Genomic DNA, 15,861 nt, shown 5'->3' on the forward strand with positions numbered 1-15,861 from the left:
AGATTTTCATCCTTTATATAATTTTCTTTTATTTTTATAGCTTATCTATAAAATTACTGTCACATGTTTTGACTATTTTTCACCAAATGCATATTACACAAATCTCAACTGTATGTAACATCTTACATGCAAATATTTCTGTGTAAATATTGTATCAACTATAACTATAACCTTATCTTCTCCTTAATTTAGTGTCCACTTAATTCCTGCGTCCTCATATTCACCTCTTTTTTTTTTTAATTATTCACAGCTTGCTCGGTGTCACGTGTGAATCCCCCTTCTAGATTTAAAACCATTATTCAACCCAGAAAAATAACTCCCTTTTCTCTTCTTTCACTCCTATCACGTCATCCCTTTTTAATTAATCACTGCCAAGGCCGTGCTATGACCCATGATCTGACCTACTCAGGATTAATCAGTTTCTCGTTATCTATATCTATTTTTTACTCTGTCAATAAGGGGGTCCACTTGGCCTTTTAGCCATTGAGAATCGGGCGGTAAAACCCTACCCTCTTCACGGCTTCTCCTCTGAAGCGGATAAATGGCCTGGGGGGTGTTAGCGCATGTGAATGATATTTGGCATATTGTGGGGGCGGCGTGGAGCGAGGCGTATTACTGTGTGCCTGCTCTTCCTCCCTCAGTAAAGAGGCAGCAGCCATTAATCGACGCGGTTCACTATATGGCCCTGTATATTCGTTATCCTCCTTTTTAGGATACATTACGGTATTTCCACAAAGGTAATGCCATAAATCGCAAATGGTTTGCATCTAAACAACGCATTTCAAGTCAATGAAGATCTTCAAAAGCACTCTATAATGTGCTCCACTCTACCCATTTACTTACTCTAGATTTAAAACAGTTCAATGTTGAAAAAGTAAGGGTTTTTTTTTTTTTTTTCCAATCTATTGTATTAAGGTTAGTCTCACTTAATTTTCACCAAATTATCTCTCTTAATATTTAATTAACTTTCCCCTTTATGTTTCTCTCTCTTTTTTTTTTTTTCTTTAAACCAATTAAATCTACTATTTTAGCTTCACCTATTTAATGTGAAAATGGCATCTATTTATTTATGAGTTATCTTCCTCATTTAAATTTCACTCAATCCATTTTTTCCATTTTAATTGAAAGAGAAAAAAAGTATTTATAAACAATGTTTTCAATATTTTTTGGTATAAAAATGCCCTTATCTCAAATTAGTGTATTTCAATTCACTCAATTAGATTTTTCCTATTCTTCCCAGTCCTTTTTTACCAATTTTTTGAACTGAAAACAGGAATATTTTATCTTTTTCGGTATTATTCTGGCATTATTTTGATTTAACGCATCTAAATAGCTCATTTATATTTTTCCCAAATTTCTCACTTTTATCCAGTAACACAGAGGCTCGATTGCGGTCGGGTCTTCCCTATAAATGACTCTTCACCTATGGGTTCATCGAGTATTTATTATTATTATTATTATTATTTTTTTATAAAATACAATTGCCCAGGGGCAACTTTATATTTCATTCGCTCTTTCTCAATCACACAGACGTCTTGTTTTTTATCGTGATCACGCTCTTACATCGCTTGTTCTTATTTTTTATTTTTTTTCCACTTATTTTCAGTTGACAGAGGACTCCGCACATCCTTGTGAAATTTAACTAACTTTAAAGCGCTGGGTTAGGGGAGTCCACGCCTCCCGCGGAATTTTAACTGTCTGAAAACTATTTACCTGATAGAGTCTAGAATTGTCAGGGTTTTTCTGTTAAGAATCTGCCCACCGTAATTTTTTCCTTTTCAACGGAGGATTCTTACTCTTTGTCTCTGTTAAGATTTTCCTTTTCTACAGAGGATTCTTAATCTTTTCGACGGAGGATCCTTAAACCTTAAGAATCTACCCCCCCCCGCTCGCGAGTCAATTTCTTTTACCGGTTATCTACACAATGTTATGAATAAATTTTACTCACGATTCTCTAAGTCCTTGGCTTTCCGTCAACCGTCAGATCCCAGCCCGCGAGGGTCTTTATGCTGTGGCCACAGTCTTTTCTGGATTTTCCTCTCGCGTCCTGGAATCATCTGGTATCTTGGAATCCGGTTTCGAAGGACCAATTAAATGTTAGGTTCACGTTTCCAACATTTATAATAAAACGCTCTGCAATATAGGACAAAGAGAATCGGTTCTTTATAATTAGTTACTTTATTAATCATCATATTAAGAGCCGCCGAGATTCTGCTGTTAGACATCTTTTTGCTCGCTCTGCCCTGCTTGCTGCGCTCTGGCTCGGCTCGGCTCTGGCTCTGAGGATCTCCTTGAAAAACCTCCCTTCTAATATTCAGTTTTTGCCTTTGCTACGTAGAGTTGATTAGTCTTCTTTCGAAGGCCTGCTTTCCATCCAATGATGACAGGTGACCTTGGTCCTGGGAAACTCCTTTTTCCCAGGCTCTTTGGTGAAGAACAATCTTGAGTTATGGGATGCCAGGTCAGGATGTATTTCGTTGGTATGTGAGAACAAAAACACAGTCTGTACATAAAAAAACAACTCATGGCCTTGAAGAGTAACTTACGGGCTGAGAACTCTTCAAAATGGCTGAGAACACATATAACATATTAAATGTCAACTGTAGGATAAATACAACCCCATCAGTATGGTACATAAAGAAGGAAGAGAAGAACATCTGCAAAACTGCTGCAATATCTTTCACGAAAGATGCCAAAAGGGTTGTAAACACCCAGAATAAGACCATGGTGCGAATGGAAAATGCACTGGTTATTTGGAACCACAATTGTAGGGCGAAGAAAATCAGCCTGAATGCAAACCCAATCCGAGGTTAAAAGAATTTATTGTAAGAGGTAAGTTAAATTTTGTTTTATTGTTTGATTGTTTAACAAGAATCTCTCTCTCTAACCGTATTCCATATGGTGTACTGTATTGTACTTTATACAGGGGGGGTGTACTGCAAAGTTTATTTTTTTTGAAGGGGCGTCGCTACTTCGCAGATTTTCACTTTTCGCGGTTGGTTTTGGTCCCCATTAACCGGGTCTAAAATTAATAATAATAAATTAAATAATTTTAAAAAATCTAATTTTTTTTTGGCATCTTTGAGGATTTTCGCGGATTTTCACTTTTCGCGGGTGGTTTTGGTCCCCATTAACCGCGATAACCGAGGTCCCACTGTAATGTTTTCTCCCATTCTCTATGAAAAGTATTCAGTTTCTTCCTTTTCCCGCCATGTTTAGGAATGTAGAAATCGATTCAGAGTGATTCGCGACGCTCAAGATCGAGTTCTCAGATTATGTAACTGCTACTTGGATTTTTTTTTAGCTTTTTATATACTTTTTATTCATTTTGTTTTTAATTTACATCACTGAACATGCAATTTAAAAAATAAAAATCGCAACACAATTTAATCACATTTTAGATATTGATATTTCGTGATTAGATCTATTTTTAGAATGGGTCCGAAGCACATGATAATGTGGGCACGGGGTGGGCTACCCCCGAATTAATGGCTTTTATAAAGCAAATGAGCATATATTCAAGAGTCACACAGTGCTCAATTACTTGTATAGTATGTATAATGTAGTCATTGGTTTTGGCATTCAGAGTAACAACAGTTACTCCGAGCATTTAAAAAAAATCCTTTAGTAAAAATATCAACCCATGGCAGGTTTTCAATGAGATCTTATAAAGTCATAAAATGTGCAGAAACACCGCTAAAGTTAGGCATGTTTGTTTACTTCTGATTGCAGTGGTTCTATGAATTTTAGAGTTCGCCACCTACAGGGCAGGACAGGCATTACTAATACCCAGGAAAGAATCATTGACCTTACGGATCAAGCCCACGCCCCACCTAGCAACTTCGATTGACAGCAAAAGTCATCTTGCAAAGTGGAAAACTGGAAAATACAAATGGTCAAAACGTCATTTGGCAAACCAGGCTTCAGAAAAACAGCATTTAAAAAAACAGTGTTCAGAGATACAAAAGGGCATTAAGCAAACTGACGTTTTGAAATAAAATGTACCTGTCAGGTTGAAAACGATGTCCGGATCGTTTAAGAAACTTTTAAGTTACAATCTAACTCATTTATTAAAGAAAAGCAAGCGCATAGAAACAAGGCACAATTACATTCTTGTAAATTGAAATGAAATACTTCCGCAAACTGAAGTGTGCGCCTCTTTTTTATAAGGTCTTGTGGATTTTGATTGGGGGATACAATAAAGTTTTTGAAAATGCAGTGTTTAATGTTGGTCGCTAGATAGCGTGCGAGTTTTAATAAATGAGCAATAGAAAAATTGGAATATGGGAGTCAAACTCCCACAGAACAAGACGTACCCAGGGGCCTTTAAGTTGTAGATGGTTAGCAAGGGAGTTTTTGATAACAGATACGAGTCTATCAGTGAGCGTCTGAATCGTAGCTTTTTGGTTTGGGAACCTTATTGTCCCGACCTTGAAGATGCTTGCGCCTTAAAACAACTCAAAAGCTTATCTGGTTTAGAGTACAATACAGAAATATACAAACGTATAAATACATAAATACGTATAAAATATAGAATATAAGTATAAAAGGCACATTTAGACCACAATTTCCCCTACACTACCTTGTAAAAATCTTTGGGGGAAAAAAATAGAACCATTGCAATTATATAAAATTTAATTGCGATAACATTTTATTTAAAATGTTTTGCTAAAGGCTTTTTATTTTAAAAAGCATTTCTTATAAATTTTTATTAATTGAATGTTTATTGTATTAATTAATTTTTGAATCTCAAGAGTTTAAGCTTTTCTATGATAATGGCATGGTGTATTTTAGTGACTGGTGACATTGTACAGGCACATATTTGTTTATAAACAGTCCTGCTCCGCTGGCTTTGAGGGTTTATTTTAAAAGTCAACTCTTCTTGCTGTTTCTCCTTATTCCAGATTCTGGGTATTGTTCCTGTAGTGGTAAACTTGAAAGCGGAAGTCAACACTTGATTTCTGTGCCAATGACAGAAAACTCCTTGTTCAACTCTATAATACGCCTGAATGACATAAAGTACAGTTAAATTGCCTGCCATTTTTAAAACACACCTTTTTACCCACAGGGGGATGTTGTGCGTTTGTTTCATGCGGAGCAGGAGAAGTTTCTGACATGTGATGAGTACAAGAAAGGACTTCATGTTTTCCTTCGCACAACTTTGAGACAGTCTGCAACATCAGCCACTAGCTCCAATGCTCTGTGGGAGGTTGAGGTACTTTTCAAAAAATACTTCCTCTGAATTTGTAAAGTAGAGATCCTTTTATAGTGTAATGATTTATTCTGGAGGTTGTGCATCATGATCCTTGTCGAGGGGGGGCTGGACACTGGAACAGCTTGTATCGCTTCAAACACCTTGCTACTGGAAACTACCTGGCAGCAGAGGTAAGATTTTTTTCCCTACTCTGTCAAGTCATGTCACAGTTATTTGTATAGTCCTTAACACTAGAAGTACCACAGCCAAGCCATTGGCTTTCCTACATAGAATGCCGAAAGAATAGCCACCTGACTGGATTAGTTTTACCATTGATCTGCAAATGAGGCAAACGCTGGTGTGAACAACACAACTCAGTTATGACCTTTTACATTCTAATGTGAAGAGACAACCAGCCCGTAATTTTATAGAATTAGTTATACAGTGGGACCTCGCTACTTTGCGGTCCAAATTTTTTTCTAATTATTGTATTCTATTATTATTGTTTTTTAGACCTGCGAAGCTCTGAACCCGCGAACGTGGAACCACGAAGTAGCGACGCCCCTTCAAAAATGCTTAGAAAAAAAAACTACAAATATATTTTATTAGTATTTTTTTAGGCCCGCGAAGCTCTGAATCCGCGAACGTCGAAGCGCGAAGTAGCTAGGTCCCACTGTATTACTGTCGTTGATTTATTGTAGTATTTCTGTTGTTTCTGTAATGGTATTTTTATATCATAGTATTAGTGTAGTAGTCTTTTTGTAGTGTTTTTAGTTTTGTAGTATTTTTTTTTTTTATCAGAATGAAGAATGACATTGGCCAGAAGCGCTGCCTATCCCAAGCTAAGAACATTATCAGGGATCCCTCTCACCCCCATCATGGACTGTTCACTCTGCTAGCCTCTGGGAAGAGGTACTGCAGTGTGCGGTGCAGGACCACCAGGTTCCACAATAGTCTTGTCCCCCGGGCCATTAGACTGTTAAATGGTCACTCAAACACATAGTAAATCTAAACTGCTGCTAATCTGTACATCTGTGGGTTCTGTTTGACTTTTTGCACTACTGGCAGTCGTTTTTAGCTAGCCACTCCTTGCACATCTGTTTCTCTGCACTATTGTACTTACAGCGTTATTGTTACAGTGTTATTGTTCTGTTTACCTGACTTGTTTACCTGACTGCCCATTTTGCACATCTGGTTGGCTACTCCTCTTGCACTATTTGCGCTACTGTAAAATACTATACATAGCCATAATTATTTAGTATATTATTAGCACTCAATACTACAACTCAATACAACATTTTATTTATATCTGTACATTCAAGGAAACTGTGCGGGTCAGATGTATCGACATTTCGTTCTGTAGACACGTGTACTAGAATGACAATAAAGTAGATCTGAATCTGAATCTGAATCTGAAGACAAAATAATATATTGGGTGCCTTCTTTGAAGCACTAAATTTGATATTTAGTTTTGTAGTAAATTTGTAGTATTTTTGCAAACTGACTCTTTATGCATCTATCAACACAACCCCACCACACTCCATTCGAACAACCTTGCCTTGCCACATTTACAGAACAATGGTGACAAGATGGACCGTTGAGTTGTTAGTTTTGAAAATCACTGCTCTTTGGCTGTCTGCTGGCTATTCAGGAAACGTAAGAAAATTACTGGGGCTTCTAGTGTGAACAAAATTAGTGTTTCCTTAGTGGAAACTAAGTGGGTTTTTTTCTCTTAACCTTCTGTCATAAAAAAAAGATTTTTTGGTACAATGGCCTGGAAAGGATCAGATTCAGATTCAGATCTACTTTATTGTCATTCTAGTACACGTGTATACAGAACGAAATGTCGATGCATCTGACCCCCACAGTTTCCTTGAATGTACAGATATAAATAATGTTGTATTGTATTTTGGATACGTATACGAAAAAGCCATTGAAAGGTAAACCTAAGTGGTAGATGATGGTGGAAATAGATACGACGCATATAACGCCTGTGTATATTATATATTATATTACAGGAAAAAAATAGGATTCTGCCAATGTGAAGGCGCATTTTTATTACTTTATGTTTGCAGGAGAACCCTGGTTACCGAGGCGACAGTGCAGAGATGTTCCTTATGGTAAGCTGGAGCTCTAGGGGACAGGGGTCAAGAAGGGGTTTAATCCGGCCCGCGAGACAACACTTTGAGAAGTGAAGGGAAAAATAAGCTGCAGTTTTAAATATTTCCACTTGATGTATATATACAGAAAATACAGTTTATTATATACATAATAAACAGTGAAGAAAATAAGTATTTGAAAACCCTGCGATTTTTATTACTCCCACTTGGAAATCATGGAGGGGTCTGAAATTTTCATCGTAGGTGCAAGTCCACTGTGAGAGAGATAAACTAAAACAAAAAAAAACAGAAATCACAATGCATGATTTTTTAACAATTTGTTCGTGTGATACAGCCGCAAATAAGTATTTGAACACCTGTGTATCATCTAGAATCCTGACCCTGAAAGACCGCTTAGTCCACCCATTAGCAGTCCACCTGCACTCTATGTATCATCCAAATCAGATGCACCAGTTGAGGTTCTTAGCTGCATAAAGACACCTGTCCACCCCATTCAATCACCGAGACTTTAACTTGTAACATGGCGAAGACCAAAGAGCTGTCCAAAGACACCATTGACGAAATTTTACACCTTGTCGATCTTCGGAAGTTCTTTCTCTGCCCACGCCTTACTCCTAAGTTGGCGTGTCGGCTCCTCCCATGGGCCAGAGACTACCCACGTGGGCTCCACCTCGTCTCCTTGATGTCTGAAGAAACTCAAAACAACACCAAGCGTTTCCACGTCATCAGGGCTTTGTTCTCCAAACATCGCCTGCCATCTGCGTCAGAATTCTGTCATCAAAATTCTGTTATCAAAATTCCCCAGCCAAAACACTCCCACTTGGAACGGCGCGACCTGAAGCTCACTCAATGAAAATCTTCATTGCACTCGATAAATGTAAATTGTATTTAATCGTATCAAATATAAAATCCTTCAATCTCCACAAGGCTGGAAAGGGCTATGTAGCAATTGCCAAGTAGCTCGGTGAAAAAGTGCCCACTGTTAGAAAATGGAAGAACCTAAACATCACGGTTAATCTCAATCGAAGTTGAGCCCTATGCAAGATATCACCTCGTGGGGTCTCAATGATTCTAAGAAAGGTGAGAAATCAGCCCGTAACTAAACGACAGGAGTTGGTCATTGACCTGAAAAGAGCTGGGACCACCGTTTTCAAGGTTACTTTAGGCAATACACTAAGACAACATGATTTGAAATCATGCATGGCACGAAAGGTTCCCCTGCTTAAACCAGCACATGCCAAGGCGCGTCTTAAGTTTGCATTAGGCATTAGGGATTCAGTGTCTTGCCCAAGGACACTTCGACATATAGCAAGGAGGAGCCGGGAATCGAACCTGCGATCTCTTGATCCCAAGACGAGCGCTCTACCTTTAAAAAAAATCATGCTTTGTGATTTCTGGATTTTTCTTTTTAGTTCATCTCTCTCACAGTGGACATGCACCTTCAATGAACATTTCAGACCCCTCCATGATTTCTAAGTGGGAGGACTAGAAAAATAGTAGGGTGTTCAAATACTTATTTTCTTCACTGTATATACTACATACAATATATGACTATGATAATTTCAAGGGTTTCTGTGTACAGATGGAGAGCAGTGAAGGGAGTAATCGTTCGCATTTGGAGAGGATAAAGTACAAACTTGTGGCCATGACACACGGCAACGACATTGCCTCTCTCTTTGAGCTTGATCCCACCACTTTGCAAAAAAACGACTCTTTTGTACCACGGTACGTCTCGCTTTTTCCTGAGTATTTGAAATGAAGACGTTGATCGAGTGCTATCTTTTAGAAACTCATATGTACGCTTGAGGCATCTCTGCACCAACACATGGATCCAGAGCACCAATGTCCCCATAGATATCGAGGAAGAGAGACCCATCAGACTCATGGTTGGTCCACCAGTCTTTTATTTGCATTTGAAAGGAAGGGAAGCAAAAGTGTTATAAAAAGTGTCACATATAATTGATTTGAGAGAATTATTTACTTGAGCTCCTTGATCTGCTACCTTATCATGGTGGAGGAGTTTGTGTGTCCTAATGATCCTAGGAGCTATGTTGTCGGGGGCTTTAAGCCCCTGGTAGGGTCACCCGTGGCAAACAGGTTCTAGGTGAGTGGCCAGACAAGAAGAAGATCAGAAGACCCCTTATGACGAGCAAAAACATTGGTCCTCAATTTGCCTCGCCCGGACGTGGGTTACCGGGGCCCCCTTCTGGAGCCAGACCTGGAGGTGGGGTCCGCTGGCGAGCGCCTGGTGACTGGACCTTTACCCACGGAGTCCGGCTGGGCACAACCCGAAAGGACGACGTGGGACCCTCTTCCCATGGACTCACCACCTGTAGGAGGGGCCAAAGGGGTCGGGTGCGCAGAGAGCTGGGTAGCGGCCAAGGGAGGGGTCCCCGGCTACAGAAACTGGCTTTTGGGACATGGAACGTTACCTCTCTGGCAGGGAAGGAGCCTGAGTTGGTGCGTGAGGTTGAGAAATTCTGACTAGATATAGTCAGACTCACCTCCATGCATGGCTTGCGCTCTGGTACCAGTCCTCTCGAGAGGGGTTGGACTCTCTCTTCCGGCTCTGCGCCCGTGGTGAGAGGCGCAGAGCCGGTGTGGCCATATCAGTTGCTCCACGGCTCGGCGCCTGTGTGTTGGGGTTCACCCCAGTAGACGAGAGGGTAGCCTCCCTCCGCCTTTGGGTGGGGGGACGGGTCCTGACTGTTGTTTGTGCTTATGCAACAAATAGCAGTTCAGAGTACCCACCCTTCTTGGAGTCCTTAGAGGGTGTGTCGAAGCGGCTGATCGGAGCTGTGGCCGTAGGGTAGTTGGTGCCTGCCGCGGCAGCAACCCTCAGACCCGTTGGTGGTCACCGGCGGTGAGGGATGCTGTCAAGCTGAAGAAAGAGTCTTATCGGGCCTTCCTGGCCTGTGGGACGCTGGAAGCAGCTGGAAGTTATCGACTGGCCAAGCGGAATGCGGCTTCGGCTGTTGCCGAGGCAAAAACTAGGGCATTGGAGGAGTTTGGCGAGGCCATGGAAGCTGACTTCCAAACGGCTTCGAGGAAATTCTGGTCCACCAGCCGATGTCTTAGGGGGGGAAGCAGTGTGCCATCGACACTGTGTATTGTGCCGATGGAGCGCTGCTGACCTCGACCCGGGACGTTGTGAATCGGTGGGCGGAGTACTTCGAAGACTTCCTCAATCCCACCGACACGTCTTTCTCCAGGGAAGCAGAGCCGAAGGGGTTGAAGTCACCGAGGTGGTCAAAAAGGTCCTCGGTGGCAGGGCCCCAGGGGTCGATGAAATCCGCCCCGAGTTCATTAAGGCTCTGGATGTTGTGGGCGTGTCATAGTTGACACGCCTCTGCAACATCGCGTGGACATCTGGACACTGCTTCTTTAAGAAAGGGGACCGGAGAGTGTGTTCCAATTACAGGGGAATCACACTTCTCAGCCTCCCTGGTAAAGTCTATTCCGGGGTACTGGAGAGGAGGGTCCGCCAGGAGGTTGAATCTCGGATTCAGGAGGAACAGTGTGGTTTTCGTCCTGGCCGTGGAACACTGGACCAGCTCTACACAATCTGCAGGGTCTTTGAGGGTGCATGGGAGTTTGCCTGCCCGGTCTACATGTGTTTTGAGGACTTGGAGAAGGCATTCGACCTTGATCCTCGGGAAGCACTGTGGGGGGTGCTTCGGGAGTATGGGGTCCCTGTATGCCCGATGCCAGAGTCTGGTCCGCATTGCAGGCAGTAAGTAGGATTCGTTCCCGGTGAGGGTTGGACTCCGCCAGGGCTGCCCTTTGTCACAGATTCTGTTCATAACTTTTATGGACAGAATTTCTAGGCGCAGCCTTGGTGGGGATGGAGTCTGGTTTGGGGGCCTCAGCATTGCGTCACTGCTTTTTGCAGATGACGTGGTGCTGTTGGCTTCCTCAGGCCGTGATCTTCAGCCCTGTCATGATTACTGATGCGGGGCACAAGAGTCTGCTTCGTTGGCGCCAACAGCCGTGGACGCTGATTGGCTGCTTCCTCTTTTTCAAACCCCCGCCTTCCTTACAACACTCGTAAACCTTATGAACCTACGCTACACTCTAGGCAAACTTTTGTGACTCCTGACTCTATCCTGCCCAGTTTCCTGCCTGATACCTTTTGCCTACCTTTTTTCTGGACCCGTTTATGTTTTTGCTCCTCCGCCCCGGCCATCGACCTGTTTGTTCTCGGTGTCAACGACTTTGAGACTCTTTGTGATTAAGGGCTATACAAATAAACATGACTTGACTTGACCTTCGCTCGACACGGAAGTACCACTTCCGCGTTCCTGCTGTCTGCCACCCGCGACCGACGATCATCGGATCGTGGATGGGAGTCCTGTTCTCCTTTTTAATAAAAAACGAAGTAAAACGAACGCAATTGGGTCCCGTCTCTGTTCTTGGTCTGTGACAAGAAAGAGAAATAAGAGGGATGTAATTTAATTTACCACAAAAAAAAGAAAAAATACAAAACAAAGATAAACAAAATTAATTTACGCCATCTACCCATTTGTGGAAATTACAAGTAAAAGTCCCCCCCGTAAAGAGAACAATCTTTTGCTCTTGCAGTTAGGAACGTGTCCCACCAAAGAGGACAAAGAGGCATTTGCAATAGTCTCGGTTCCTGCCATGGAAATTCGGGATCTGGACTTTGCCAACGACGCCAGTGCCATGTTGTGCACGGTGGTGGACAACTTCAGTCAGGGCTTCATCAGCCAAAATGACCGCAGGTGAGAATTTTGCCGCCTCAATTACATGTTAATATGTTGTATGCACCGGGGTCTCACATTATTTCAGGCCCCAGTCTCAATATGAAAGTCTAAAGGGACGGTGTGTAATATTAAGACTTAGAAGTCAGGAATTTTCTTACCCTTCCATAATGGCCAGCAGCAAGCCAAAAGGCTGTGTTATTTAAAACTAACAGCTCAATGGCCCATCTTGTCACCATTGTTCTGTAAATACTAGCATTAAAATACTTCAGAATACTTCTACATAAATACTAGAAAAATACAGCTACAGTAAGATTAAAAACATTACAGATATACTAAAAATCAGAAATACCGTATTTTCCGCACTATAAGGCGCACCTAAAAGTCTTAATTTTTTTCAAAAGCTGACCACGCGCCTTATAATACAGTGCGTCTTATTTATGGATCAACATTAAATCACAAGGTCTCGCAACTTGCGCAACAGCCGCCGACTCGATTTTCCCCCGAACGTGGAGTAGTCCGCGGTGTATGCTGGGATTTATATACCGGCGTTTCATTGGCTAACCAATGTGTCAATCATCATTTGAATCGATCACTATTGGCTGAAGTTATTCGGAGCCTCGGATTGGCTAGAGCGCCAAAACAAACCCTGCAATTGGCTGAAAATGATGTATCAATCATCCGTTGAATCGATCGCTATTGGCTGAAGTTATTCAGAGCCACGGATTGGCTAGAGGGCCAAAACAAACCCTGCAATTGGCCGAAAAAGATGTGTCAATCATCCGTTAAATCGATCGCTACTGGCTGAAGTTATTCGGAGCCTCAGATTGGCTAGATGGCCAAAACAAACCCTGCAATTGGCCGGGTTTAGCAATGGCGTAGCAAGCTTAGCAAGCTTGCTAAAGTACACCATAAAGAAACATGTTTTATTAGTCTGTATTTGCAAATAATTTACTCTCCTGGATTTACTTCACTCACGGTTGTAAGAAGACCATGATTGCGTATCATTATTGAACGTGAGAACTTAGGTGAGCTATGCGGCTTTATATTTTCCCCGTATCTTGTTTTAGAACGATCTTGATGTTGCTGTGATGAGTTGAGTGAATTAAACTCAATTCCAAGTGTTTATTGTCATATGCACAGTAAAGTTGCGAGCGAAAAAGAAAATAGAAACTTAGAAATGTTTGGCATTTCTTGAATCCCAAGACTTTAACCTTCCGAATGATATTTGAAATGATGCATTTGAGTGACATCGTACGGACACCGCATCCGCACGTGTCTATGACACGTATTTGCTTCTTTGCAAGCTTTGGGAATGTTAAGGGGGTAATCAGTTGGACTGAACTATCTGACTGTTTTGTCGATGTTCCCATTGTAGCGCCTTATAATCCGTTGCGCCTTATCTATGGAAGATATAGGACCAAAAACTATTTTTTGGGGGTGCGCCCTATAATCCGGTGCGCCCTATAATGCGGAAAATACGGTACTCCAAAATACCACAAAATATGGGCTGGTTACACCCCCACAAATATGATTTTTTTCACATTAGCATGCGAAGGGTCATTTTCGAGTAGTGTTGACCAGGGTTTGCCTCATTTTCAGATCAATCGTGAAACTAATCCAGTCAGTTGACTGTCCTTTGGGCATACTAGGTACGAAAGGCAAATGGCTTGGCTGTGGTACTTCTAGTGCTATGTGCGGTGGGGAAAAATAATTCATCAAAGATTCAAATACTAATTTAAAAAATAAGCAAACAAATGATATCTTAAACAAACGGCCATGTTTTAAAACAAATCATAGGTAAAGAGATATGCATTTATTCTACATAACATTAGCTTCACTTAGATGGAGCTGACATCATTGTTGGCCATCCTGCTGCTACAGGTAAACAAATTAAAAAACTGTCTATTATCCAGATTTGCTATCAAGCTGCTAGAGGACGTGGTGTTCTTTGTAGCTGACACTTTGAACAATGGTCAGCCGGTGTTGGAAGTCGCCATAACCAGAGCCAACCGAGAAAGGCAGAAGCTGATGAGAGAGCAGAACATTCTCAAGCAGGTAAGGGAAGTGTTACTTTCAAAAAGTAATTGTAGTTACTCACTACTTCTTCCAAAAGTAACTGAGTTAGTAACTGAGTTACTCTGCTGTAAAAAGTAACAAATGAAACCACCGGCAAGTAGACATGGCCTACTGTACTTCAAGTAATTTGTTCGCAACAAAAGTCAATTGTAAAACAGTATAAATTGAGTTTAAATGTATAGAATAAATCACAATCTCTTGTCAGACAACTGCTTAAGTACACAAATGCCATTGTGCTTTAATTATTTTCCCACAACACAAGTAAACAGTTTAACAGGGTAAAATGTGTTTAACACTGCAGTGTAAAATAAATGACTCACACTCACCACATGGTCAAGTAGAAATCTGCAACTGCACTTCAAAGATTTTGTTCACAGCAAAAGTCAACAGTAAAACAACATAAAGTGACTGTCGCTATCCAATACTTCTCTCTACCTCTCTATATCCCTCCGTCTCTATCCTTCCCCTCTTTCTATCTCTTTCCCTCTGTCTCTATTTTCCCCCTCTCTCTACCCAAGATATCTATCTTATCTTGCAGCCACTCCTCAAAGGCACATCTCTTCTCTGTCACAACCTCCGAGACCTCATTATTCCACCATTCACTTCCTTTCTTAACATTTCGACCAACTTTTTTCATTCCACACACTTCTTTCGGACTCCTCAACACTGCTTCCATTCCATTTGCACACTCTCCACTTCTCTTCTACTAATCCGTTCACACTCTTCCCCTATCCTCTCTTTAAATTCTCTCTCCTTTTCTGCCTTATTCAACTCTGACATTTTCACCTCTTCCCTCACACTCTTCCTATTCCTAGCCCTCCACGATCCATCTATTCTCAGTTTTCCTTCCACATAAAAATGACCAGACATACCACTCATTTTACCTCTGTAAACATGCACATCCAACAATCTACTTAAAACTCACTTTCCTAACCACCACATGATCCATCAGGGCTCTGTCCACCATCTCACCACCATCCACTCTGACAAAAGTATACTTACCCAAGATATGGTTTGACTATTTCAAAATGTACTCATCACAAAAACATCACGATCGGTCTGAAACAGATACCTGAAATCTATAAAGCAGGTAAAACTCACCAGTAAAACAAATCCCCGCAGATTTGGTCTGGTTATATACGCGGGAGTCCAGTGAATCCAACCGAGTAAAATATTAATTCCAAAACACACAGTAATGCCGACAGATAAAAACAATCTGCCTAAAAGCATTCCTGATATATTTGACGATGCTTGTTGTAATCTGTCTGTTTCGTTACATAACTCAATAATGACCGATTCAAATATGGATTGACACATTGGTAAGCCAATAAAATTACCAGTGTAATTTTACGCAATATTACTTTCTGTTTTGAAATCAGAGCTGAAAATAAACTCTCAATTTTCACGCGCGAGTATTACACGCAAGTGTGAGCAATTATTGATTGACTTCTATAGAGAGAAGTCAAACATTTTCAACTCTTTCACTATATCTAAAAATTGGCCAAAGTAAAATCCATAAATGCAAAGTTTTAAGGGCCTGCATTGAAAATAAGTTCATGAAAATCTTTAGCCAATAGTGACCGATTCAAATGTGGATTGACACATTGGTAAGCCAATGAATCCCCAACGTAAATATGTACACATTTACAGCATGTATTCAAATCAGGGCCGAAGGTAAACGTGCGCAAAGCCAATCGTGATTCATTTTTTTGCACCATTATCACGCGCAAGTGTGGACAATTATGGA

General features: G+C 41.1%; 1 protein-coding gene across 1 annotated transcript in view; it reads left to right on the plus strand.

Moving 5' to 3' along the window:
• itpr3 (inositol 1,4,5-trisphosphate receptor, type 3) overlaps nt 1-15,861 on the plus strand; it is a 307,422-nt gene that overhangs the window by 80,781 nt on the left and 210,780 nt on the right. The window contains exons 8-14 of the mRNA XM_088320630.1: nt 5,069-5,215; nt 5,290-5,385; nt 7,270-7,314; nt 8,897-9,039; nt 9,101-9,200; nt 11,896-12,056; nt 13,952-14,093. Coding sequence (XP_088176756.1) covers nt 5,069-5,215; nt 5,290-5,385; nt 7,270-7,314; nt 8,897-9,039; nt 9,101-9,200; nt 11,896-12,056; nt 13,952-14,093 — 834 coding nt within the window. The remainder of the gene's footprint in view (nt 1-5,068; nt 5,216-5,289; nt 5,386-7,269; nt 7,315-8,896; nt 9,040-9,100; nt 9,201-11,895; nt 12,057-13,951; nt 14,094-15,861) is intronic.

The sequence above is a fragment of the Urocampus carinirostris genome, chromosome 17 (genome assembly GCF_059441175.1).
Source record: "Urocampus carinirostris isolate Australia breed hairy pipefish chromosome 17, RoL_Ucar_1.0, whole genome shotgun sequence".
Taxonomy (NCBI): Eukaryota; Metazoa; Chordata; class Actinopteri; order Syngnathiformes; family Syngnathidae; genus Urocampus; species Urocampus carinirostris.